The sequence below is a fragment of the Hydra vulgaris genome, chromosome 07 (assembly GCF_038396675.1).
Source record: "Hydra vulgaris chromosome 07, alternate assembly HydraT2T_AEP".
NCBI classification, from domain to species: domain Eukaryota; kingdom Metazoa; phylum Cnidaria; class Hydrozoa; order Anthoathecata; family Hydridae; genus Hydra; species Hydra vulgaris.
The window spans coordinates 38439713-38467558 of NC_088926.1; the positions used below are offsets into that span (position 1 = coordinate 38439713).

At 26.6% G+C, this 27846-nt stretch overlaps 1 protein-coding gene across 1 annotated transcript in view; it reads right to left on the reverse strand.

Moving 5' to 3' along the window:
• Positions 1–902: 902 nt before the first annotated feature.
• The window catches only part of LOC136082463 (chromosome partition protein Smc-like), a 37202-nt gene continuing 10258 nt past the window's right edge, over positions 903–27846 (reverse strand). Inside the window, exons 4-10 of the mRNA XM_065801833.1 lie at positions 16674–16903; positions 12183–12247; positions 11905–11972; positions 11297–11397; positions 10818–10888; positions 9769–10080; positions 903–1273 (exon numbers count right to left, since the gene is read on the reverse strand). Coding sequence (XP_065657905.1) covers positions 1221–1273; positions 9769–10080; positions 10818–10888; positions 11297–11397; positions 11905–11972; positions 12183–12247; positions 16674–16903 — 900 coding nt within the window. The 3' untranslated portion in view covers positions 903–1220. The remainder of the gene's footprint in view (positions 1274–9768; positions 10081–10817; positions 10889–11296; positions 11398–11904; positions 11973–12182; positions 12248–16673; positions 16904–27846) is intronic.

The following is a 27846-nucleotide window of genomic DNA, read 5'->3' on the forward strand; positions in this document are numbered from 1 at the left end:
AATTCTTTTTTTTAGTTAAGTGGAAATTAATTTGAATGTTTAAGATTCAAATTAATTTCCACAAAAAAATGTTTACATCCGACAGATGAAAAACTGGTTTTTTCATAAAATTGTTTTTATAATAACTTATTTAATAATTTTCAAAAAATATTTTTGAAAGTTATTTAAAAAGTTGGATATTTTTAGGAGAAACAAATTTTTAAACAATAAATTAATTAGTTTTGCAGAATATTTAAAGTTAACACAACAATATCACATTTAGAAAGTTATTTAATAGAATTTGAAGTATTTTATTCAAATAATGATTGCAAACTCTTCATGCGAGTTTATATACAAATATAATTTATGTCTGATGAACTTAAAGTTAAAATTTTATTACAGTAAAACCTACCTATAGTAGACTATCTTTTTTAACTTCGTTAGATGTGCCTTATGAAAATGAGCTATTGCATTGCTTAGTTAATAAAGTTTTTAGTTAAACTTTCGTTTATGAAACATTAAGTTAGTAAGTATTAAACGTGAAAGTTCATATATTGCTCGGGGCGTGGGAATCATGAAATATCTGTTTGGGGCGGGGAGTTATGAAATGTTCCGTAAAAACCGATACGAAACAAAAGAAGTTTATTTTGTTTCGTAAATAACGGTACAAACCGAAACAATAATTTCATGTTTCGTAACAACATGATACGAAACGAAACAAGATTTACGTGTTCGTATAAATGCGATACAAAACAATATGATATTTTTTGTTTCGTAAAAACGGAACGAAACGAATATTCACATTTTTTACCGTTTCAAACTTCCGAGAGGATACGAGCAGACGCAGACCCTTAGTAAATTCGACTCAAAAATAAAATTTACGATGCTGTAAATCTGATGGGTGAAAATGATAAATTAATGAATTTTAAAATAAATTCGAATTTCATTTAATGTCTAAATTATAATTAGTTTTTCTTTCAAAATAAAATTAACCTTAAAATTAATGTCACAAAAGAAACCCCGTATAAAAAAAAAACACTACAACGGCCCTATTTGCTTGGTAACCCTATATCAAATTTTTTTTTTGTAAAAATAAACATATATCAAGTATACAACTAAAAACAATAACAAAATTATAAATAATAAAAACCATGAAAACAAAGATTATTTTACGTTTTCATGTAAAAACGCATTAAATTGCATAAATATTAAACTATATTTCCATAAAAACACGCATTAAACTAAGTATCGTATGTTAACAATTCGTCTTCTAACAAGTCATCAGTAATTTCATCTAAAAATTAAAAAAACAAAAAAACATTAGTAAGACAAAGTAATATAAAAAATACAATCAAAATACATACATACATAAAAATAGAGACGTAGAAAAGGTTATACTACTCAGAAAAACACAACAACAAGCAAGTCAAACAAATAAACACAAAAACTGCCAAGCAACTGGCCTAGTTAGAGGGTAGTCAGCAGTTTTTCTAAATTAATTTTTTGAGAAAAGTTCAAAAATATATTCAGTTTTTGCTAATTTTCTGTTTGGCCAGGTTTTTACTTTTTCAATTTTTACTTTAACAATGTTTTAAAATTGGTATAGAACTTGAAAAATTTTTGCAGCGGTTTCATAAATTTGCAGCGCAATCTTTTCATAGAGTCCCTTTTAAAAGAATAATAATTCTACGATTTATTATTCTTTTAAAAGGGACTCTATGAAAAGATTGCGATAACGTAATCTTATCCTTATCTTCTTTGAGTTCCTATCTGCTTTAACCTTATTTTATTGTAACACTAGTGTATAATCTTGTAACAGAAATTGCATAAATTTTAACTTAATGTTAAAATTTATGCAATTTATTGATTTAGATATCCATCATAATGGAAAAAAAGAAAAGCAAATAAATAAAAATAGCAAACTAATTTTTGAATCAAATCTACTACTACTTTAGAAAGTCAGTATTTATAATGCTAATACTGCATACAATGTTGCTACTGGATGTTTTGGCACTTGTTAATGAAATTAGCAATAATTTTTTTTAAAGCCAAACAGTTACAAAATTAGTAAAAACTGATTGAACAGAGCGTAATATATACACAATATCAAATCAGATTGTTTTAAAACGTTTTCAAGAATAAAAAAATATTACGGTTTAAACGTGTTGACAAAAATGGTGGTGTACCTATGTTAATAAAAACTTGCAGGGTGACAGGCCTCGGCAGGAAGCGAGAACTTTAGCTCTCGCTGTCGCCCACTCCCCTAAAACAGTTTACGGGAGCAATTTATAGCTCTCGCAAAAGTATAGTTTTTTTACTCTCAAAAGTATATTTATCATTGTAACTAAAATGAAAAACACTAAGTCATTTTTATAAAAAAAAAAAAAAAAAAATGAATTAATTGCATAATAAACTGCAATGCTTTTTAAAAGGCACGGTTGCCTTTTTAAAAAGCATTAAAAAAAATAATAATAATAATAAAAATGAGCGCGGATTTAAAGGCAAATGTTTTTGATTAGATAAGACTAACTGATAAAATATAAAATTATTACTCACTAAATTTTTTCACGGCGCAATAAACGACGCTTGTTATGTATACATTTTTGTAACATTAACGTCACAAACATATACTTGTAACTAGTATTATAAACATATACTTGTAACAAGTATTATAAACATATACTTGTAACAAGTATAAAACCAAATTTTGTATTTAATAAGCAGTTTTTTTATGAATAAATTATAATGAATAAATTAAGATAATTTATGAAATAATTAAGATAAATTGTGCAAAAACCAAAAGCTCTCGTAAGAAGCTGTTTAGAGCTCGCATAGCTCGCCATGTTCGTTTTAGGATAGCTTTTCTCCGCTCTCGCGCTCAATTACGAAACAAAAGTTTATCAGACAATGTACTTTGATGATAATGCAAGGCAGTTTAGTCAATTTGAAGAAATGAATTGAAAAAAAAAGATTCTCCGAAAAAAACACTGAAGCAAATAAAAAATATTTATATTTGTTAATCTAAGTGAACATACCAAACAGCTATACATAAACAAATTTAAATCAAAACTAATCTTTTAAAACAACTTTTAGAATATTTATGTTCCACCTAAAGTGTGACAATCAAAAAACTCTTAGGTGAAACTACGATGCGTGAGTTAAATGGATAGAAACTTTCAATGATAGAAATGCTAATTGCACTGCAAATAATCAGCAATTTTGTAATGTGAAGAATTTGTTGACTTGAATACACCCTCAAAAAACAAATCTATCCGCAAAAAATTAAAACAATTAAGTTTTCTCTAGACCAAATTAAACACAAATCAGTGCAAGTTAAAAATAATGGAGGCATAACTCACATTAATGAGTTTACCACTTGAAAACGTGTGTGAGCTTTCAAACTTTCTGGATTACATATTATTAGAGGCTATTTTTTTTGCCGACATTATCGGTTGCTTCAGAAACAACAAGTATTAAGAGTAAAAACAGCATTTAAAATTTAATACAGAGAGCTTCCTGATAGAACTTAAATGAAAGAGAAAATATGTTCATATGACTGGCAATACTGTTTATGATGCAGGTGTTTGTATAAGTTCTGGCACGACAAGGTACGTGTGATCTATGATATAGGTATATCTAAAAAAAAAAAGGCAATATACTTGATAGAAAAATTTTGCTCGTCAAATAATATACACATCACACGCATTTAAAATTATCAAATTGAAAGTGAAATGAATATTGATAACTTTTGCAAGGGTCTGTTAGATATATCTAAGAAAAGTATTTTTAGGTTTATTAAAAAAATAAAAATGGAATAAATGACGACTATTACGATTTTAACCAAGTTGTTGTAGTTGATAAAATAAATACAAACAACATTGAATTGAAAAAAACTTTTCAACAGTTTATTTTAGTAATATATTTATTACTTAAACCGTTTAAGAAATGAAAATTCAGGTAATTTAAAATATTTTGAAAAATGGGTGTTATTGTCAGAAAATCTTGAAATGCAGAATACATTTGAAAACACAAAGTTGATTTGAAAATAAAGAATACATTTGAAAACACAGTATTCATTTGAAAACACAGAATGCAACTAAAAACACAGAATACATTTGAAAACACAGATTTTGAAACCAGCAACGAATATAAATGATAAACCTAAATACTGAGAAATAAAAAATCATAAAATATGATAGAATAGTGATAATGATAGAAAAAAAGATGATAGAAAATCGAAAGGGAAAAGAGAAAAAGATAATAAGAGAGGATCGGAAAACGAATACTTATTTCTAAATTATGAATGTAAATGTTTAATGAAAATAAAATAAGAAAAAAAAAATGATTTTAGAATAAACTCTATGATTTTTGTGTTGAGTACTTTCTAATTTAATGCATACACATTATTAATTTGTTTCATATTTTTTTAAATCTTCAATTGAAACTCATTTGCTTCATCACTTTAAAAGTTATTTTCTATAACACTTTTTATGAAATATTATAAGGTGTTATAAATTTTTGAAAGCATCATGTTATGGAGATTTTAGAACAAATTCATACTTTTAATTATATGGTTTTGTTTACTAATAATTAATTAAACTACAAAATGAGCTAGAAAATAAAATTTCTTAAAGTTCACGAATATTTTTATATTCGTGAACTTTAAGAAATTTTATTTTCTATTATATTTTTATATTGTGGTTTCAGACTATATCTTTATAACAATAGTTTTATATCTCTATAACAATAGTTTTGCGTAAGTTATTTTGTCAATTTATATTGTAAATTAATTTTGATGGATATGCATTCTATAATTGGTATTATTATTGGTTGTTTTAGATGAAATAAAAAGCCAAATATACTCTTTACAGCCATCTATAATTAAAAAATGTTGTATAGGAATACTAGTGAAACATGAACTTTTTTTAACAATGATAGATGGAAAAGTGGCTCAGGTATTAACGGATATGTCTTCTGAATGATTCGACTAAAGTGTCAGCTAGGCCCGAAAATGAAAGTTCGTATCAATATGGACTGTCCACATTAGATGCCTGGATTCGGTGTATGGAAATGATATTACATATTTCCTACAACCTGTCTTACCAAACATGGTCAGCTAAAAGTGAAGAAAAAAATGACAAAAAAAAAAAAGAGAAGACCTTGGTACAGAAAAGTTTTTGTGAGCAGCTAGGGTTAATGTGGTAATACCAATGATGGTAATGGTTGCTAGGAGATTTTTTTACAATGCAAGCTGCTCTTCTCAAATCACTGGAGTAAATAAAAAATTGATTAAGCAACTTTAAATAATTCTACATGGTAGTTATAATAAATGCTGAAAACTTTGGTACACATGCTACAGAAACTGCCCACGTTTATGTGAGTAATTATACCTGGTACTATATGCCGTCTTCAGTACACGAAATTTTACTTCATGGAGAAAATATCATAAAACATTTTACAGTACTGCCTATTAGTCAACTTTCAGAAGATGCGCATGGATCCCGTATTAAAGATTTTAAAAAATTTCGCCTTCATCATGCAAGGAAATGTTAAGCTACAAATAAGGACGTATTTCATACTCTTCTGTACACTTCCGATCCCTACATCACCAACATTTGAAAAACGTACAGCAAAAATGTCCAAGAACATGATGAAGATACTTTGCAGCTTTTAAAAGTCAACATATTTTATTCAATAAAAATCACTGTATAAAAATTGTTATTAATAAATTATTATGAATATTTCTATAATAAACATTTTATAAACTCTTGAAAATATTCATGTAAATGTTGAAATACATGCAAAATAATTAATTACACGTAACATTTAAAAAATCAAATTATTAAAGCATTTAAGCCTAATATCAGGAAAATGATTGTTAAAAAGTTTAAAAAGTATGTGTTTGTTTTTAGTCTAGAGTTTAGCCAAAAGCTCGTATAAATGTTTTTTTTTATAGATATGAATATATTTTCCAATTAAATAAGCATATTATGTATTTTTTGCTGTTTCGAATACTTTCAAAGTTTTTTCATATAAATAAAAAGATCATGTTTAGTTAAAAATAAAATAAAAAATGAAAGGTTTGAATTTTTTTATTTTTATTTACAAATTTTATATTAAAATTTTTTTTTTTTTATATAAAAAATATTTTCTTAGAAGCGACTTATACTACTTTACAAAATTCCGACACTTAATCTTTAGTAACAAAAAAGTTTTTGATTTTTGATCCAAAACCTTTATTTTCCACAGTGCACTATTAAGTTATGAGTTACTTTAAAATAGAGAATAGGTTAAAATACTAAATAGTTAACTGAAAACTTTAAAAGCTGTCAGACGTATAAAAAAAGGAAAACATGAAGATGGGAAAGAGTTATGAGGCTTTTTTGATGTGCAAGGGAAAAAACTGTATTAATAAAAGTTTTCATAGTATGAAGGGAAAGATAAAGTAAAAGGATACAACTTGTTGAATAAGAAGCCAAGTTTTGGGTTATCTTAATTACCATTTTGGTTTATCGTAGAAAAAAATTTATAATGCCTAATATATTATAATTTTATGCTTACATTTACTATTTATTAAATACTGGCATACATTTATAACTTTTTAAAACTCTAATGAACTTTCAACAAGATTGCAAGCAACCACTATTAAGTTATGAGTTACTTTAAAATAGAGAATAAGTTAAAATACTAGGAAGGGTATAACTGAAGACTTAAAAAGTTGTAAGTTGTATAAAAAATGAGTTTTGGTTTATCATTATAGAGATGACAGCTAGTTTTAGCATTGACCATGATTGTATTTTTTTAAAAAAAGAAAGAAATGCAACCTTACAACAATGGGAAAGTGGTTCAAGCTTGATAGATAAAGCAGGTCTAATTGCATTTACAATGTGCTTTTAGACTTTGTCTGAGAGTAAGAGGGTTTGTTATTCGTCAATATAGGAATGCCAACAATATTGCAATATTTTTTTTGCAGTAAATAGATGAGTTTTGTTGCCTAAAAAAATTGTGGATTATAAGTCTACAATTTAAATCCACAAGCCATTGCAAGCCTTAAGCTGTTACAGAAGAGAGATCAGATTAAAAACCGGCTGCTTGCTCTAAGCTATCAAAAAGTGAAGATTTTTTGTCATGACAAGAGTAAAAAGTTGAGTGGTCAGCAAATAGAGGCACTTTAGATGTAGAATTTTCATGAAGATTGTTATTGTAGATAAGAAACATTACAGGAGCAAAGATAGAACTTTGTGGTATCCTTAAGGTTACTTGAAATAAAGAGGAGTGTAGGCCTTCAAGAATAATTTTAATACTGCAGTTAGAAAGAAATAATTTAATAATCTCAAAATCTTTATATAATAACTAATAATATATATAGAAACTAATAACTGGGTGAAGACTAATCATAGGATAGTTGGAGACATCAAAGTGTTTTCTAGAGTTTTGAAAAATTGGAACCACTTTTTAAAAGTTTAGCAAAAAATGAGAGAATTCTAGAGAACACTTTTTTAAGACTGCAATGGAAATCATATCTGGAGAACATGCTGTAATATTGCTTAATTGAGAATTAACTTTAGCATTAGAAGCCATAGTAATTTTGATGTTTAACTGGCAGGAGTGTGAGCATTAGGTTCAAGAGTTAAATTAGAGTAAGATTTATTTGCAAAAAACTCTGCCTTATTCTTGGGAGAAGTAAAAAGATCAGACCCATGAATAAGAGATTAAATGTTAGGCTTACTTTAGTTAATGACACTGTTGAAGACTTACCAAAGGTCTCTAGAATCTAACATCTGAGATAAGAAACAAGATTTAGTAAACTGAGAATAATAGAGCTTAACATCAAACAGAACATTTTTACATTGGCTTCTTGATTAATAAAAGGACATTTGTTTATAAGAGAGATATTAAAAAAATATGAAAAAAATGATTACTGTTTAATATAGCAACTGTTCAAGGTAGTAAAAACTGCAGGGTAGAATTAGCCTTGACTTAATATTGATAAATATTTAATATGTATGCATAAAGCGCATCTCGGAAGCTTTTATTCCTTCTGGAATAAAAGCTTCCGAGAAGCGAATACGATTAATCGAATTTCTTTGGTTTTAAAAAAGTTTTTCACAAGGGTCGAAGTGTGCTTTGGGTCATTGTCCTGCTAAAACATCCTTCCTTGAGGCATTTTGTCTTTAACATGTGGTAGCATAACATTCTTAAGTATGTCCATTTTGCCATCAATCAAATGGATAGGACCAATACAATCTCTATTCAAGTTTCAGGGCTCGAGGATGGATATTTCAGCAGGACAATGACCCAAAGCACACTTCAACCCTTGTGAAAAACTTTTTCAAAACCAAAGAAATTCCATTAATCGAATAGCCTTAGCAAAGTCCTGATTGCTTAGATTTAGTAAAAATTCATTTGTTTTTAGATTTTTAATCAATTTTTTTGACATTTCAGTGAAAATTTGAAAGAAATTGGACTTTTTATTCAAAAGTTTAGATACTGGCAAACAATATCTTTTCATATTTATATAAACTTTAGTATTTATATGGTGTAGTATTTGCCAAAAGAGAAGATGATCAGATGTGGTGTGATTCTAAAATGACAAGAAAAGGAGGTATAGTCTTAGATAAGAAAAAAATGTCTTATCGGACAAGGTTTGTTAGAGAAGATTAAAGGGATTTAGGTATCACCATGTAGAGAGATAGCAGCTTCAGGAAAAAATGGTAGTGGTAGAAGTAAGAAAACTCGAAGAGAGTGCTTTATATATTGTATGAATGGAATTTAGATAAGGAAAGAAAATGCTCTAAATTGTTTATATTAGAGAAACAGTATAAAAAAGGAAGGCTAAAGTCTGATGACGATGATGATGATAATGATGATGATCATGATGGTAATGATGATTATGATGATCATGTTGATCTTGATGATGTTTATATATGCATATATATATAAAATATAACTTGAATTTTGAATTTTAAAAAAATCCTTTAGGATGTATAATTGTTTATGCAGCCCCGGTCACAAACCTGGCCCCGGCCATATTTTATCAAACCCGGCCCCAGTCAAAAACCAAACCCGGTCACTTACTACTTGTAAATTTTTGGTGCGTGGAGCTAGTCTCTTAACTATCATGTTAACTTTCATGTTTCGTTAAAGAGTTTTATTCAACTCTTTTCCTTTATTGTATAGTATTATATAGCATAAAGACACAAACAACAAAGTTTCTCACACAATATTTATTAAAATAACAAAGTTGCTCACTCAATATTTATTAAAACAACAAACTTGCTCACTCAATATATATTTAAATTTTATTTTATATTATATACTTAAATGTTTTAAAACATTTAATAATTCATTATTATGAAAACATTTTTTTTTTTCAATTATTTTATTATTTTTTTAATAGCCATAATTATTTTAATTAATAATTAGTTTACCAAGTAATTGGCTCAAAGACTGATAGGACTTAATCAATTATCCTATCTAGCCAGTCTGTCCTTGCATATTTACATACAGGGTTCGAGTAGCAAACAGTAATGGTAAAACATTCTTTAATGTTTGTATAGTTAATATAGTTTAACGCCAATATTGCATTAACAAAGCAGAGATAAATACTTATACATAAACATGTAATATTGCATCAATAAAGCAGGGATAAAAACTTATACATACACATGTAAAAGTTTTATAAATATACAAATAGTATTTATAAATACACAAATATTATATACATGTGTATGTTTTAATCTATCATTTCATTTGTGTCACATAAAAAAAAAATTAAAAAAAACTTACCAAAATCATCAAGTGAGTAATCAATATCTGAACCAAAAGAATTTTTTAATGTTTTGAGATCTTCAACGTCTGATTGTTCTAAAGTTCCCCAAAAATCGCTCTTTATGCTTTTGTTGTGTTGTCTTGAATTTAAAAGATCAATAGATGACTCCTCTAATGATTGGTCTAAGTCATTTAATGAAAGAACAGTTGTTACAACAGGACTAGAAACATCTAGTTTTGCTTTGCTCTGATTGTGTTTCTTTTTATCATGCTTTTGTGAACTTGTCAAACTTCTTTGAGTATAATTTCTGTAATCATTTTTAACAGAACCTGAAACAATAAAAAATATTTTAAAAAAAGTGAGTGATCACCACACTACTCTCACCTGTCGAATAAAAGGTAGGATTTTTAAGTTCTTTTAATACCTTGGATCCTAATACACCCCTCATTTATTAATTTTAAAGTAATGTAAAACAATTTTGCATTTTTTTTTACTTAAAAATCATTTCTTTCTTTCCTCAAAAGTATTGTATGAAAAACTAATTTGAAATACTTGATCAAAGTATACAAAAAATGTTAAACTTTTTGTTTTTAAACACAAAAATGCTGGTTAAGAAAGATTAACCAGTAAAAAATATTAAATTTCTTTGAAGTATCCAAGTACCTTGTTTAAACATTAATGAGAGTTAAACAAATGACATTCTTTTATTACAAAAAAAACTTGTGATAAAATTTAATAAAAGTGATAAGTTTTTAGGAGTTATAATAGAGATAAAGGATTTAGTAAATATACAAGAAACCAACATGTTCAAAAATGGTTGAAAACCTATGCAGGTCAACTTTTGTCAATGTTTTACAATCTGAAGCATAAGCATTGCTTTACAACTAATTCGTCACAACCTGCATCACAACCTTCGTCACAACCTGCGTCACAGCCTTCGTCATAACCTGCAGCCCTTTAGAATTCTGCAATCTGCAGAATCGTTCTATGCAAGTGTAAAAATTAAAAAGTAAAAAAATAATTTAAGAAAGAGGTGAAAACAAATCATTAAAAGAGCAAAAAATACTTGAAAATTTTGGAACATTTGCTAAATGTGTCTTGCTTCTTGTATGCTCCTTCAAATCATTCAGATCTTCACTAAAACACAAAAATAATAAACACCATTTTATAAAAGTCAAAATAAAATTTATTTCATTTGTTACAGTACAAAGAATAAAAATGTAATCTCTGTTAGACTAACCATTTACTGAAATAAAAATTCCAAAAATCTACCAAAGATGAATGTTTTTATAAATTTTTAGTTTATTTATATTTTATTCATTTGTTTTTAACTAGTCAGCATTATGGGTGTCAGCATTATAGGTGTATAAATGTATTGCATTATGAGTGAATGTATGCTTTGTTTAAAGTACATGTTTTTGTTTTTTTACAGATTACAATTTTTTTTTTAAAAGGAAATGTTAATGAATCAATATACACGTATCAATTGAATTTTTTAATTTCATTTTACTTTTTGAATATTATGAAAAAAAAACTTAAAATCACCTCACTTTGAACAGTTCATGCCTAATATCCTCTAGAGACTGTTCTTTTTTTATTGTAGAACGGTGAAGTATGTTTTGATTTTGTGCAATGCTTTTAACATCCTAAAAAATTATTAACTTTTTCAAAGAAAAAACAAAACAAGAATTGAAACTAAATTTAAAATGCAGAAAACAACAATTTTTCACACAACACCTTCAAAAAATTTTCAGAAATCTTCAAAATTTTAGTTTTTTAATCTTCAATCATTTTAATCTTCAAACAATGAAATAGAATAGAATGGCACAAAAAGAATGGTAACTAAGCATTTTGTATTTTAAACAATAAATTAAAATAGGGTGGTACAAAGAGAATAGTAACAAAGTATTTTGTATTTTAAATAATGAATCAGAATAAAATGGCACAAAGAGAATGGTAACAAAGAATTTTGCATTTTAAACAATGAATCAGAATAGAATGGTACAAAGAGAATGGTAACAAAGCAGATTAAAAATAAAATGTAAAAAAGTGAAAAACAAACAAATTATAAACTAAAAATAGACAAATAAACAAATCATAAAAGTTAAAATGATTTTCTAAAAATTAAAAAATTAAAAAAACTTTTTATAAACCTTTTCAATACATGATATTTCACCAGTAATATTTCTAGAGTTGGTTTGGATATCTCTCTCAAGAATTTCTGTAAAAAAGAATTTAGCAATAAATATAGCTTATAGCATAAGACAAACATTAAAAAAAGATTTTTTGAGGATGTATGAGTGCTTACATAAAAATTTACAAGAATGTGATAAATCAAAAAATTATATTTAAATTTTTAAAAATTCAAAAAAATTAAATTACTAAACAGCAATGACAAAAAAACTTTTTAATGTATAATGAACAAGCTCACTTATTTTTTGTTTCATTTCAAATGCATCTCTTTTCATTGTGTTAATATCATCTTCTAAAGATGTGCTAAAAATTTTTTTGAAACAACAGCTAGATAAACCAACAAGTATGTAACAATAGTATTACAAAAGTATTAATAATAATAGCAACACTAATATAAATAATCCAGGAAAAGTCCAGGAAGCACAGCATTGAATCAATTTGAAATCGACGAGAGGGCTGATTTTAGCACCTTCAATGCACAAATAAACAATGTGTATTTTATAATAGCTTAAGTTAAAAAAGTGATACTTAAAAAATACTGATGACTTGCAACATATGTTAATTTAATAATGCTCTTTCTCTTCTAGATAAAGTCCAAAAACGCATTGTAAACATAGATGCTTTATATGTCAAGCTTGAACCTCTCTTTTTTTAACTCTATTTTTTGTTTTCTAGCCAACTGTCAACTTAATAGTGATTGTCTGCAGTTGTGAATTAAAATAAAACAAGCAAGAAAAAAAATATAATAAAAAAAAAAAAAATAAGAAATAAGTACAAATATAATAAGAAATAAATAAAAATAAAAAAAGATTTAGATTAAATAATGTTATAAACTTTTTTTAGTACTTTTAATGTAGTAAAATTAAATTATTAAGATATAAAATATGTTTTTAATATGGTATTGCAAACATAAATACTTTATGTTTTATCACTTGAATACTTTATGATAAAAAATGTACAAGCGTGTAAATTGTACAAAAATTTAATACATAACATACGCTCGATGCAAATTAAGTCTTCAAACTGTTTAATATAATAAACAGTTTGAAGAATATTTATGCTTGCAATGTCATATTAAAAACATATCTTAATAAGATACTTTTACTATTATTACTATAATGTAGTATTTAAGTTAATTTAGTATTGAAGTAAAGTATTAAAATTCACCATGATTGGTTGAAATTTAGACTATTTGTAATTGAGTTTTCTCAATAACCACTTAATCCATGATATTTACATAATTAGTTTTTATTGCAACAAAACGAAATTAAACGAAATTTACAATATGCAAGTAGTTATAAAGTACCCGCCATCATCTTTACAAATTATGTTTACACATTGGCATTAATGTTTTTTTTCCATTCTGAAGCCTTTCATTGCTGGATGCATGCTTTTTATTTTTGTAATGAATTTTTTGTTTTATTTATTTTTTGTTTGGTGACATATTTTTTGTATATCTTCGTTAATATTAGTGTTTATAAAACAATTTATTGTTTATTATTACTGTTAGTACTGTTTAGGTGCATTGCCTGTCTTATTTATAATTTAAATATTTCTCTATTAATCTTTATTTTTTGTCTTGACAACTGTCAAAATATGCTTTGTTCGAAAAATAATTCTCCTTTATTCTAATGTACTTCATTTCTTCCCTCAGGCATTCACTGTTTGTGTGTGACCATTCGGCGAATTTATATATATGCCAGAATTATATATATGCCAAAGTTTTTAAATAACTTGAGAAAAGTGGAATATATAACTTTGCTCTCCAAAAACAAAGTCTTGAAAATAATGAGCAAATTGAACAACTTAAAAGTATACTTGATGAGTATTTACCCGCCATCTCTATCCATCATCTTTACAATTTTACTTTGTGCCACTTTTTTGTAGCATTAATCCATAAATCTTGGAAATTTCATTAAGATTCAATAACTTGCTGCTCAGGACAGTTGGGTGAATTAGTATCCTTTGGAAAAAAATTGAATCAATTTTTCTTATAATACTGCATTACTTTTTTGGAATAGTAGAATGATGCCATATCTGGCCAAAATAGGTTGGTTGTTTGTTCTTTTTAATTAGAGAAAGAAGTAATTTTTTCAAACATTCCGTCACATATAGGTCTGATGTCAAAGATTGATTTGTTATAAATAGAGAGCTTTTAAAACCACAATTGCAAATAGCCTGCCATACAAGAAACTTGGGAGCTAATTCTTTAACTCAAATGTACTTAAATTTGCCAGAGGCTTTATATTATTTTGACTGATAATAGTAATGATTACCTGGAAGTATCAAGTGGTCTTTATTACTGTAAGTTTCATCATCTTCTAAAATGAGTAGAATTTTTTTTTGTAATTAATTTGAGCAAATTTTTAGCTCGCCTAATTGCCTTGATTTCTCCATCAAGCAATTTTTTTAGTGTTTTTTTCTTGTAACATGCTTTCAGATTTTCCTTTTTGAATATTCTTTAAACAAAAGATCTGCTGCATTTAAACTTCATAGCTAAATCTTGTTGTGACTGAGTCAGATTTCCTTGAATTGAGTCGACAATTGATTTTGCCTTCTTTTCAGAAATAAATCTTGATTTTCCACCACTTCTCAAATTTCTTTTTACAGTTTTATTTTCCTTATAACATTTCATAACAATTCCAAAAGTTGATTTTGGAATTTTACGAGTTTCAAATTATTGTTTTGATTTTCAGGCTCGATTCACTTGACTTTGCAAAACATATGAGAAGTAAACTAAACTACACTCACACACAAGAAATCTAATTATGTAAGCATCATTATAAAAAACTAATTATGTAAGCATCATTATAAAAAACTAATTATGTGGGCTGGAAAGATTTGGTAAGTTTATATAAAATAATGTGTGCTGGAAAAATTTGGTAAGTTTATATGTAATAATGTGTACGGAAAGATTAGGTAAGTTTCTATGAAATAACGTATGCTGGAAAGACTTGGTAAGTTTATATGGAATAATGTGTGCTGAAAAGATTTGGTAAGTTTATATGAAAAAGAAAAAAATAATTTTATCAAGATTACAAATCTTTCATATAAATCTATTCACATAGGTGTAATTAGGTGTAATTCAACATAGGTGTAATTGATTGATAAAATGTCATCTTTGTGTTTGTTAACAAGAAGACTCTAGCTGCTCCTAAAATTTGTGACTTTAAAGAAACTTCCTTAAAAGAATATTACTTATATTACCCGAACATTAAACAAGAAGGTACGGACATACACTTATAAAACTTAAATAGAGCTTCATACGAAAATGTCAACGACAAACGACTTCAAGAGTTGCTAACATTTGCTGAAGCTGTTACAGTAATGCCCAGAAGAAAGGGCTAGAAGTTTAATTAGTCATCCACAAGCGAAACTAAAAACGCTTCGTCAAATATGCCATATGGAGTTTATTCAATTAGAAAATTGTTGACTGAAGATTAGCAGATCAATTAGAAGGCAAATTTGGAATATACAGGTAATTAAATACTTTCTTGCATATGTTCAGGTTTTTATTATTACATTGAAGAACACTATTTTCATATATCCTTTTACAGCAGGAAACTTTGTGCTGGATAAACCCATAGTATCCAATTTACTGAACAACTTCAATAGTTGTAAATGCTAACTATTTTTAACTTATGCTGAAACATGATAACTCCTTGGAGTTTTTTGTGCTCAACTATGTCACCATACTTCTCGTGGTCAACTATGTCATCATACTGTCACCATACAACTATGTCACCATACTGAGCATCAACTTATCATATATTCATATTCTTTTTTTATTGTATTACCACAGAGATGTGGTTGCACTGTGTTAGATACATTTCTAAACTTTTTATATATTTGTATACAGCTCTACCTTTCAATTTAAAAGCATTATATATCAACACAGTTGTTTCCACCATTTTGAATCATTTTAAGGGTATAGCAGTATTGGATAAATCATCAGAAAAAATTTCTTTAAACATTGATGACCGCAAACTTAAAAAGTTTTGCACATAATTAAAACAATGTACAATATGTGGTTGAAATGGCTAGAGTTAGGGTTAGGGTTGACATTGTTTTAACGTAGAAGTTATATTAGTTTATATAAGACTTATACATTTAATTTATGTGTTACATAAAAATTAAATTACAATACAATTTGTTAATTTGTTATACAAACTTTTTGTCTACTTTTTTTATTTGTTTTAAAATATTTGTATTTAATCAAAAATAATCTTTAAAGATTAATAAGTAATAAATATAAATATATTTATAATAATAGATGAAACAATTTAAATAATAATTTTTACCTAATTAATGGTTTCAAATAATTAAAATTTAAAGTTCCTAATTAAAGTTTTTGTAAAATTTTTTTGTTATAAACTGATACAAAATTAATGAGTTTTAAATATTAAGATATTATTCAATTAGAAACTAAAGATATTATTCAATAAGTAACAAAAAATAACTCTTAAAATCTGTTAATATTAAAATCAACACTGTTAATATTAGCATCAAAACCATGTTAATATAAAGTTAAACTTTAAAAAATTGTTTTTAAGCATATTAAATTTTCAGTTGTCTCGTCAAAAATCACGTGGAATTGAAGGATCCATCTTGCTATACTATCCCTGATAGCAATAATAATAATAACAATAATAATAATAATAGTAATAATAATTATAATTATAATAATAATAATAATAACAACAACAACAATATATAGGTAAACATATACATAAGCAATTTATCTGTTTTGCTATTATCTTCTGATGATGACATATGCCTTAGCTTCTGCTGTTTGGAAATTACAGAGCAAATAGAATCAATTTGAGATTGAAAGTCTTTTTTCATATCATCAGCTATATTTTCTATATTTATCTTGTTTTCAATAAACTTTTGGCTTTCTTTTAATTCTTGAATTTGTTTTTCTTGCGATTCAACAACTTTCTTCAGACAAACAACAGCCTATAAAACAAGTTACAGGAAAAAAATTAATTTTTATTTGATGCTATATATAAATATTTATTTATATTATTTAATACAAATACTTATTTATATAATACATGTGTTTATTTCATATTTTTAGATTCCAGTTTTAGTTTCATTTTAACTCCAAAATAATTAAAATAATTTTTTTAACTTTTAAAATAATTCATAAATAATTGATAAACTATAAAATAATTATGAATATACTATAAACAATATGCTAGTTTACTATAGCTAGTTATATATATAGTTTTATATGTTATATGCTAGTTTATATATATAGTTTATAGCATATGTTATATACTAGTTTGACAACATCTTTTAAAACATTGCACAAAACTCATGCTGACTAATGTTTAGCCAAATTTTAAATATTTTAATAAACTAAGACTTTAAATTAAGACCTAAAAGTTAAAATTAACGGGTGATGCGGAAGTTATCAGACAAATCCTAATTTCATTATTTAAGCATAATAATTAGTTTTTGTGGTTTTATGCGTAGGCATAAACATTCTATAAAATATAAACTTTATTACATATAAACTTACCAAATTTTTCCAGCACACATTATTTTATATAAACTTACCAAATCTTTCCAGCCCACATAATTAGTTTTTTATAATGATGCTTACATAATTAGTTTTTTATAATGATGCTTACATAATTAGATTTCTTGTGTGTGAATGTAGTTTAGTTTACTTATAAAGATTCTCGAAATTGGATGGACCAATATGTCTATTACGTTGATAAAGAATCCAATCCCCCAAATGCCTCAAGCACGACCAATTGAAAATTTTTGGGGACATTTGGCACAGAAGGTTTACGAGGGAGATTGGCAAGCTTCAACAGAGCAAGTTTTATTTTAAAAAAATATAATAGTAGTTTGTTTTTTTATTTATAAATAAGTTATTGACGTTTTTATTTTGTCCAATAACTTCCGCATCACCTGTTACTAAAAGTTAAGATAACAGAAATGCAGTAAAGCAACAAAGTGGCAAATAACAGGTATGATGGATGTCTCCATGATCAGTAAGAGAGAAAAAGTAAGAAGATTAATAATTTCAGAAAAATTGCATCAAAAATACTCAAAAACAAACTACAGGTGGCCTAAAAATGCATGTAGGATCCAGAAAGTTAAAAGAAATTATTTATAGTTATTTATAGTTTTACAAAATTTGGTTTGGTGTCAGTCGTGTAGTTAAAAATAGTCATTGGAGTGACGCCTTAATAGAATAAACAAATAAAGCAAAAAAAAGGTAATATAAATATCAACCAAAATAAAGTAATACAAAATAAAAAGTTATTATTAAATAACTAAATAACATTATTATTTAAAAAAGAGAAGAACAATAATAGAAATAATAATAATAGAGAATAAATAGAGAAGAATAGTTTAATATTTAAAAAAGCAAGATAAATAACACAAAAAAAAAGGTAAAAATGAATAAGCTGACATGAGAAATGACAAATGAATGAGATAACACAACGTTTGACAATCACAAGGATGATAGAAAATAAGAAAAGGATTAAATATTATGATGAGACAAAAAATAAGAAATAACTTGAATAATAAAATATAATAATAATAGCAACAAACATAAAAAGCAACAATAATAATAAAAAAAAAATAATAGATGTAAAAATAAAATATATAAAATATATAAATGAAATAAAATATATAAAAAAAAATATTAATAAAACAATAATTAGCAACAAAAAAATATACCTCAACATTAACAATGCACAAATGTACATGTTAATATAAACGATGCACAAAATTACACAACAGTATAAACAAAATATAGAAATACACAACAGTATAAAAAACACACAAAAACACACATTATAAACAATACACAAAAATACACGATAGTATAAACATTCTAGACAACATAAATTAATAAAACTTAAAAAATGTTGTCTTTGTTTTCTTTTAATAACTTATTAAAGTTTTTTATTTTTGAATTTATCACAAACATTTCTATTCTTTTAAATTTGTGTTTAGTTCTTCTGTTTATTTAATGTTTTTCTTCAATTTTTATTCGTTAAACAATTATTTATTTTTTATTTGCTCTATTATTTATTTTTCACCTTATCACCATTAAAAAAATACTTCCTCCATTTGTGATGTCAAAGCAAAGTAAATTTACCAACAAATTCATCAAAAATTGTAAAAAATGTCTTTCTTTAAATACAGTTGGAAACATTTTACTTAGGAAAAACATTGTGTTTGTGCAGAAGCTCTGAAAAAATTAAAGTAAGCAGAGTATTAAGTGGTTTTTGTAGGAATAGTTTAAAAAACTCATTTTCAGTAATAAAAGTAGAAAATCTATTATACAGCTTGAAATTAGGGTCAGTATTTGGAAATTCTGACCTAACTGCCGATCAAAAAGTGTTTGAGATCAGCAAAAATTAGATTTTATTTTCAAAGGCCTCTGTCTTTAATTTATATACATATCATTGGTTAAATTTGATTAAAAAGAAAATATTGAATAAGATTTAAATAAGATACAAAAGTTCATCTTATTTTGCAATTTATTTTATTTAAAATATTTCATCACCGCTATATTCCTTTAGACTATTGTAATTTGCAGTTGTTTTTTAATATTGCATTGTACTCTATGCTTTATTTTTTTAGTTTTATCTGATGATTTATCAAATGAATTAATAAATATTAAATTAATAAAGTTTAAATCATAACTTTTAATAACAATAAAAATAGTAATAATATGGTTTTATAGTAATAATATGGTTTTATAATGAGACTTTATATCATAACTCAAGATCAATATAAAAATAACTTATTGAATAACAGTTATTTAATAGATAAAAACAGAGTTAACGGTTTTTAAAAGCTAAAAATTTAAAGCCTTGGGAAGGCAAAACCCCTTATAAAATTGGTAGAATCTGTTAAATTGGAAACTAGATTACTTCTTAGAATAGCGATAATGATGCATAGTGTTTTAATACAACTTTATTAATTTTGTCACAAAAATGTTACAAGTATACTAAAAACCTTCTCATTTGTTTGTTAAAAAGCACTTATCTATGTTGAGGGTAACTTTTGGTATTGATTAAAGACATTTTGGAAAGGTTTTCAGGTGTAAATTTTGGAAAAATTAAAAAATAATTTTGCTGCAAGGATATTTAGGTCATAATTTAAAAGAACAAAGTATTGAAAATTTCATAAACTTTGCTTTCTTATAGGCTATAACAAAAATACATATAAATGTTAATAAATATGTATATATATTTTGTAATACATAAATAACATAGATACAACAATGACAAAAACAATAAAAATTATCAAAAGAAGTACTAAAATACGTTATTTATTCAGATGTTAATATTTTAAAATATGTTTCATCTTCAGATACAATCTTATAAGAGATATTTTGTTTATGACAATATTTATCAGAATGTCTTAATTCATACCAAAATTTAAAGAATGATTTTGACTTGTATCTCTTGTCAAAAAAAATTTGATTAGATGATATCCACATTCAGTTAATGGTATCCGTTAAATTGACAATTTAGGAGTTTTTTCTCGAGAGTCTAAGGTAAAAATATATGAAATCATCCAGAACATGACACCCTTACGTCTCAGAATTTGTTTATTTTCACACCACTTGCAGTCCATATCAAAAAAATAATAACTGCGAAAATTTTAGTTAAAAATACCAATGGGTTCCAGAGATATCGTCACTTGAAATAATGCTGACTCAGCATTTTAGTGATTTTCTGAAGTGACTACAAAGCAACTTTGACATACAGTATCTTCATAATGGCTTGGGGAAATTTCCTAAAATTTGGTACTCTAATAGATTTTAACTTGAGAAATCCAAAAATAGCACTCTTAAGACTCGATTATCCCAAGAAATTTGCCTCATTTATCCAATTTTTATTGACTTGTAAATTAGTGATTTTTGGAGGTAAAATGAAGACTGTGGCCCAAAATCCCGAGTAAAAAGTTTAATTGTATATCATTATTTCATCTTAGGTCTACTGAAAAAAATTAGATTCATCAATTGTCTCTCTAATACTTGATCAAAATTTGCATTTAAAAATGGTGTCTTTTTAGAAAAATTTAAATTTTGTAACAAAAGCAATTAAAATATTTTTTAAAACATTTATTTGAATAAAACATCAAATAGTGTCATTTATTGACTAGTTTAGGACATTTATAGTCATGGGCCAAGGGAGATACCCTCCCCTCCCACGGGAGGCCCCTACGCCCCTCCCCCAATCTCTCTAGATTTTTTTTTTTTTTTTTTGCATAAAATGAATAAATAATGCAAAAACATACAATTTAATTTTAATTTTGAAAAAAAAAAAATTTTCATTATTTCAAATTAGTGACTTAAAACCTCCTTTTATATAAAAAACAAACATAAGTTTTGTTTTGTTCTTTTTAAAGGTATTTACTTGTTTGTATTTACTTAAAAAATTACTTTTAATTTTATAGTTTTTATATTATTTTGTTAGGTAATAAATAATAAAAATAATTAATATGGAGAAATGTGACATTGGAAAAAGTCTTAACATTCATTGCCACAAAACTGGATTTTCAAGAAAACAAGGTTTTGTTCAATTTAAAGATCTTCCTTGTGAAAAACAAGAAGAAATAATATGGCAAGCAAATTTAAAGGAAAAATATAGTTTAATAAGAATTATATGTTGTTATCATGAGCAATTCTATGGAAAATATTTTGAGAGAAAAATTACAAAGTGTTGCAATCCTTTTGGAACACACAAGGAAAGTAAAAAAATTGCTATAAAAGGTAATCTTACCTTATTTACAACAGAATTGATATGGAAATTAAAAGAAAACAATTTATTATTTATAAAATGTTTGATAATTTCAGTTATTTTAACCACGTAAAACTAAATTTGTTTTTTAGGTAATATAAAGATTTCCATAGACATGGCAAATTATTTGCAAAAAAATAATGTTTATGTAACCCCAGGAAATTCTGCAGTAAATGTTACAAAAAAGCAATAGAAACTGATGAAGATTTAAATTCACAGGAGGAATGGGAATCCAAAAGTGAGAAAAAAATTAAGTTAGATACCACTATAGAATTGCTTGGAATTTCACCAGTCTAACTAAAAAGTCTTTCAAAACACAGCAAATTGCCTGTAACAAAACAAAAGTTTGAGAACACTATTGACAGAGTTGCATAAAAGGTCTCATTAGCATATAATATTAAAGAAACTTTTTTAACAACAGAAATAAAAAGCCCCATTTTAAACAACAACATTAACAATGACCATGATCTAGACATTTCAATGTATGAAACAAAAAAATAAAATTTCAGAGACTGACTCTTATTGCCATAAGGTGCAAATGTTAACACTCGCACCAAAATCATGGACACGTAAAAAGATATCAAGCTACTTTGAAGTGTCTGAGTATCTTGTTCGAACAGCAAGAAAAGTTAAAAATGAGAATGGAATTCTATCATTACCCGGAAAAAAAACTGGAAACCCACTTTCACCAGAAACAGTTAATTTAGTGATTAACTTTTATCAAAGTGATGAATTTTCAAGAATGATGCCAGCAAAAAAAGATTATGTAAGTATTAAGAAAAACCAACATGTTCAAAAAAGATTATTGCTACTCAATCTTAATGAATTACATGTTGCATTTAAAAAAGACTACCCTAACGTCAAAGTCAGTTTGTCAAAATTTTTTACTCTTAAACCTAAATGGTGTATTACAACTAATGCGTCAGGTACCCACAATGCATGTGTTTGCATACATCACCAAAATACAAAATTTCTCATTGATGCCATTAGGTGGAATAAAAGTTATAAAGATTTCATGGCATTGATTGTTTGCTCTCTTGAAAATGCAGAATGTATGTTGCATCGATGTAACCAATGCCCTGGTATTGAAGTGTTAAAAAGTTTATTAGTGCAGGAGTTTATGGACCATGAGCATGAAGAAGATGTAGTATTTAAGCAATGGCAGAGTACCGATTGTACAACACTACTTTCACAGTCATTGCCACTAGATGAATTTAATGATTTATTATGTGACAGCATTGACAACCTTACCACTCATTCATATATTGCAAAAACACAAAGTAGATACTTAAAAAACTGTAAAGAAAATCTTAACCAAAACGAATGCTTAATTTTAGGAGATTTTGCTGAAAACTATCAATAAGTTGTTCAGGATGAGGTTCAAAGTTATCACTGGAGCAAAAGTCAATGCTCACTTTATACAATTGTACTTTATTTTATAGAGAACAAACTTCTCAAACATAAATCTTTTTGTTACCTTTCAGAAGATGTTGATCATGACACAGGATTTATTTACAAAACTCAGGAAGATATAACTAGATATATCAAAGAAAATCTACCTGATGTATCAAGTGTGAAATACTTTTCCGATGGTTGTGCAGCACAATTTAAAAATTTTATCAATCTTTGTCATCACAGTAAAGACTTTGATTTAAATGCTGAATGGGTATTTTTTGCTACCAGTCATGGTAAATCCCCCTGTGATGGTGTTGGTGGCACTGTTAAAAGAGTAGTATGTCAAGAAAGTCTAAAACAAATAACTACTGGGCAGATTTTAGATGTTAATTTAATGTACTCCTTTTGTAAAGCCAAGATAAATGGAATTTATTTTAAGTTATTTTCAAAAGAAGAAATTGATCAAACACGAGCACAATTAGAAAAAAGATATTTAGGTGGAAGAACAGTTCCTGGCACAAGGATGTATCATCATTTTATTCCAATTGCTCCAAACACTATAAGTTATAAAAAAATAAGTACTGATGCATGCACTGAAATATTTGATATCATTCCAAAAAGCAAACATTATGTAGATATTTCATTAAATATTAAAAAAATGGATTATATTGCATGTTTTTATGATGGATTTTGGTGGGTAGGGATTGCTGAAGATGTAAGTGAGCTTGATATAAAAGTCAGATTCATGCATCCACATGGACCAGGTAAAAACTTCTTTTGGCCAATGAGAACTGATGAGTGTTGGGCGCTCAATTCTGAATGTGAAATATGCTGAAGAATATAAACTGTTGGTTACAAAAAAAATTAATTATGTTTAAAATAATTTTGTTTTTAATTTATTTACCTATTTTGCATTTAAAATGTCTTTTATTTTTTTGAAATTCTTGAATTGTAGGCTGAGAAGGAGGGGTGGGGGTTTAAATAAATCACAAATCACTCCCATCTTATTATGTCAATGACTATATTAGTCTAAAACTACATAAAGATATTGATTGTCAAAATGTTTTAAAAACGTTTTAATATCTTTGGTTTTAAAATTTATGACTTAAAATCGTAAAAAGATCTTTGAAATAAGAGGTAAGTATTTATCCATTTGAAGTAACGCAAATAAACTGTTTCTCAAACTTAAACTGAAAAAATATGTTTTTAAAATGTATTTTAACAATCAACTATTATTTATTCATTTTATGAAAAAAAAAAAAAAAAAATAAATCTAGGGAGATGGGGGGCGGCGTGGGGGCCTCATGTGGAACCCATTGGTATTTTTAACTAAAATTTTCGCAGTTATTATTTTTTTGATATGGACTGCAAGTGGTGTAAAAATAAACAAATTCTGAGACGTAAGGGTGTCGAAAATTATTTTTTTTGGATGATTTCATATATTTTTACCCTCTAGTATGTATCAATCTTAATATTTTGTTATTACCTTTTAAACCTGAATCATAAAGATTTCCCAAACCACTTTCCTCATTATTCAAAATTAGCTCCCAAGAATGACCAATCAGTTTGTGAAGTGATTGTGTTATATCCATGGTCCAGGTAAATTTATTTATGTAACAGGTGGAAACTCGTTAAATAGGAATAAATAAAAATCTGTACAACAGTTTTTATATTGATCCATATAAATTTTTCTTTTTGAGGAAAACACTCAAAGAATTACTGAGAGCACCAAAACACTTAAAGAACACTGAGCACCAATTCAAACTTTTGAAACGTTGCATGGTATTGAACAGGCAATTGTGCAATAATCAAATCCCTATATGATTTTTGTGAAATAGTTCTCTAGCTATATAACCTGTTGTTGCTGTTTCTCCTTTTCCTATTGTATCAAGGTAGTCCCATTTTATAACTGCTTATTTTAAAACCTCTTTTTATAATGAAGTGTCTGCTTGCTTCAGAAATCTATTTGAAGTACTGAACGGGGACTAAGACCAACCAAAAACACTAGCTTTCACATGTAGTGGTGGTAGTGGTAGGTGGTAAAGCGCTTGCTTCATAAACAAGAGGTAGTATCGCGTCAACTTGTTTCTCCGCGCAGCAGCCTTGTTCATCAAGGTTTGTGTTTTCAAATGTACCCAGTAAAGCATGAAGAACCTATAAAAATATCAGTAATTTTTAAATGTAACAATTTTTAATATCAAGTATGTTCACATATTTAAAATACAAATAAATATGAACACTATTACAAGATGCCAATTTACTTGTATTGGTTTTACATCACAGGTTGAAATTGGTTTTAGGATTTTCCGACCCTTTTTTTAAGTAAAGAACTGTCTTGCTGTTCAAATTGGTTAAATATTTCATTCATAGTTATAGTGTCTTGATTGATTACAAAACCATTTTTTAATTCTTTCAATATTCAAACACTGATCTTTTGAGAATGTGCCTAGATCACAATGTGCATCTCCAACTCCTAAAAAAAGATTTGCTGCTTTCATATCCATCATATATGACTGCACTTTCACCTTAACATTAAATGTTTTTCCCTCTTTTAACATAAGAAAACTATTATTTTTTAACTCTTCAATGTCAGAATTAAAGACAGACAATGATTGAAAAGTTTCTCTTGATTCTTTTCCCATTTGAAGACTCAGTGCTTTGTGACTAAGTGGGGCATTTTGTGACTTTAGCAACCATATTAACAAACTTGCTTCTGTTTCAAGTGAAAATGGACAAAACATTGTCAGTATGATATTGCTAGTGTTAGCATTATCTTGTTAATTAAATATGGCTTCCAATACCATCAAATCCAAACATTATATATTTTAGTATATTTTCAATGTTTATTTCTAAAAAATTGTTCTCCAATATCTTTTGCATCCTCAGTTTAATAGCATGAAATAGACTTAAGTAAACACAAGAATAAAGTTCAAGATAATTAAAAATAATTGGTGTTACTTCAGATTGTTTTCTTCTGAGATGTTTCCAACTAGGCAATATATTAAAACCAGTAGTTGAAAAGGTTTTTTTTTGGTTTGTATATGAATGCCTACTGAGGACACAAACTGTTTAAATTGTTTCTATTGGAAACTTATTGAAAGAGTTATTCTTTAACATACTCTTCAAGCAAGGTTTCCTTACCAGCCTTGAATTAAATGCCAGCATATCCCATTTTTTAAAGTTTACTTTCCAGATGCAGATCTTAGCCAGCTATTCTGAACTATTGTTTTTTGTGCAAATCTCAATTCATCGGAGCATTGTGCCTTAGCAATAACCAGTATATAACCTGTTATATTTGCAGAAATAGTTTTTGGTTGTTTATTTTCCTCAGCAATTTCAAATAAGTCAAACTCAGTGAGCTTCATTATTATTAAACTAAAGATATAAATATTTTTGTTGATTCATTATCTAATAACTTTTTAAACAAAATGAATAAAACTTAAAATAATATAATTCAAAATATAAACAAGTTTACGTGTTAAATAAAAATATTATATCATTACTACATACACCAAAAAGCCCTTAGTTTTGATTTTAACTCTTGCAATTCTTTCATTTTAAAACAGATTTCAATGCTGCAGTATTTTTTTTTTATTAATGGTTGTACTAACTAGATTAAATTTGGTCAAAATAAAGTTCAATAGAAAAGAGGGCTGGTGGTGGTGGAGGTGGTGGTGGTGGTGGTGGGAGGGTGGTGGTGGAGGCGTTGGTCAAAAATTGGTCTAAACCTTTTATTAATTTCTAGACATACACTTAATTTATTTAATTCAATTTATTTTGGTAACATTGATTTTTGAGCAATGTCCACTGTTCGGCTGTGGGATGATTTACCAAGACTTGTTGCAAACAAGGACCATGTACATACAATTTTTAATATGTTCAATTGTTAACTTTATTATGTGGTATACTGTATTTATTAAGTGGTATACTGTACTTATTAAATGGTATATTGTATTTATTAAGTGATATACTGTATTTATTAGGTGGTATACTGTATTTATCAAGTGGTATACCGTATTTATTAAGTGGTATACTGTATTTATTAAGTGGTATACTGTATTTATTAAGTGGTGTACTAAATTTATAAAGTGGTATACTGTATTTATTAAGTGGTATGCTGTATTTATTAAGTGGTATACTGTATTTATTAAGTGGTATGCTGTATTTATTAAGTGGTATACTGTATTTATTAAGTGGTCACACTGTATTTACATCATGCAGTAAATCATCAAGAATGAAACATATTGAATCAAATTTGATTATATTGCAATTTTTCTCTTTACAATAAAATACTACTGGATACAATGTTGCTTGAAGTTTGTTTCATTGAAAACTTTGCATTTTGTTTTTTGTCTAAACAAACTCATAATTTTCTGAAATATTATAAAAGGACAATCAGCTCAATTCATTTTTTAATTTTATTGAAGAAGCAACTTTATTAGCAGCTAATTTATCATAATTTATCATAACTTATATAGGATTTAATATGCTCATATAAGTTTTATACTTTGTTGAGAAATGAACCAAAAATTTTCAATAAAACATTTAAAATTAAATAAAGTTCAATAATTTTGTCCACAATCTTTTCTGATATTTCCTTTGCTAATTTTTTTAAAAAGATAAAATACCTTTTTTCTACAGCTGATGGGATCATATTCAAATACTAATGCAACAGGATCAGAAAAGATTTATTTTACTGTTTCATAATTAAATTTATGA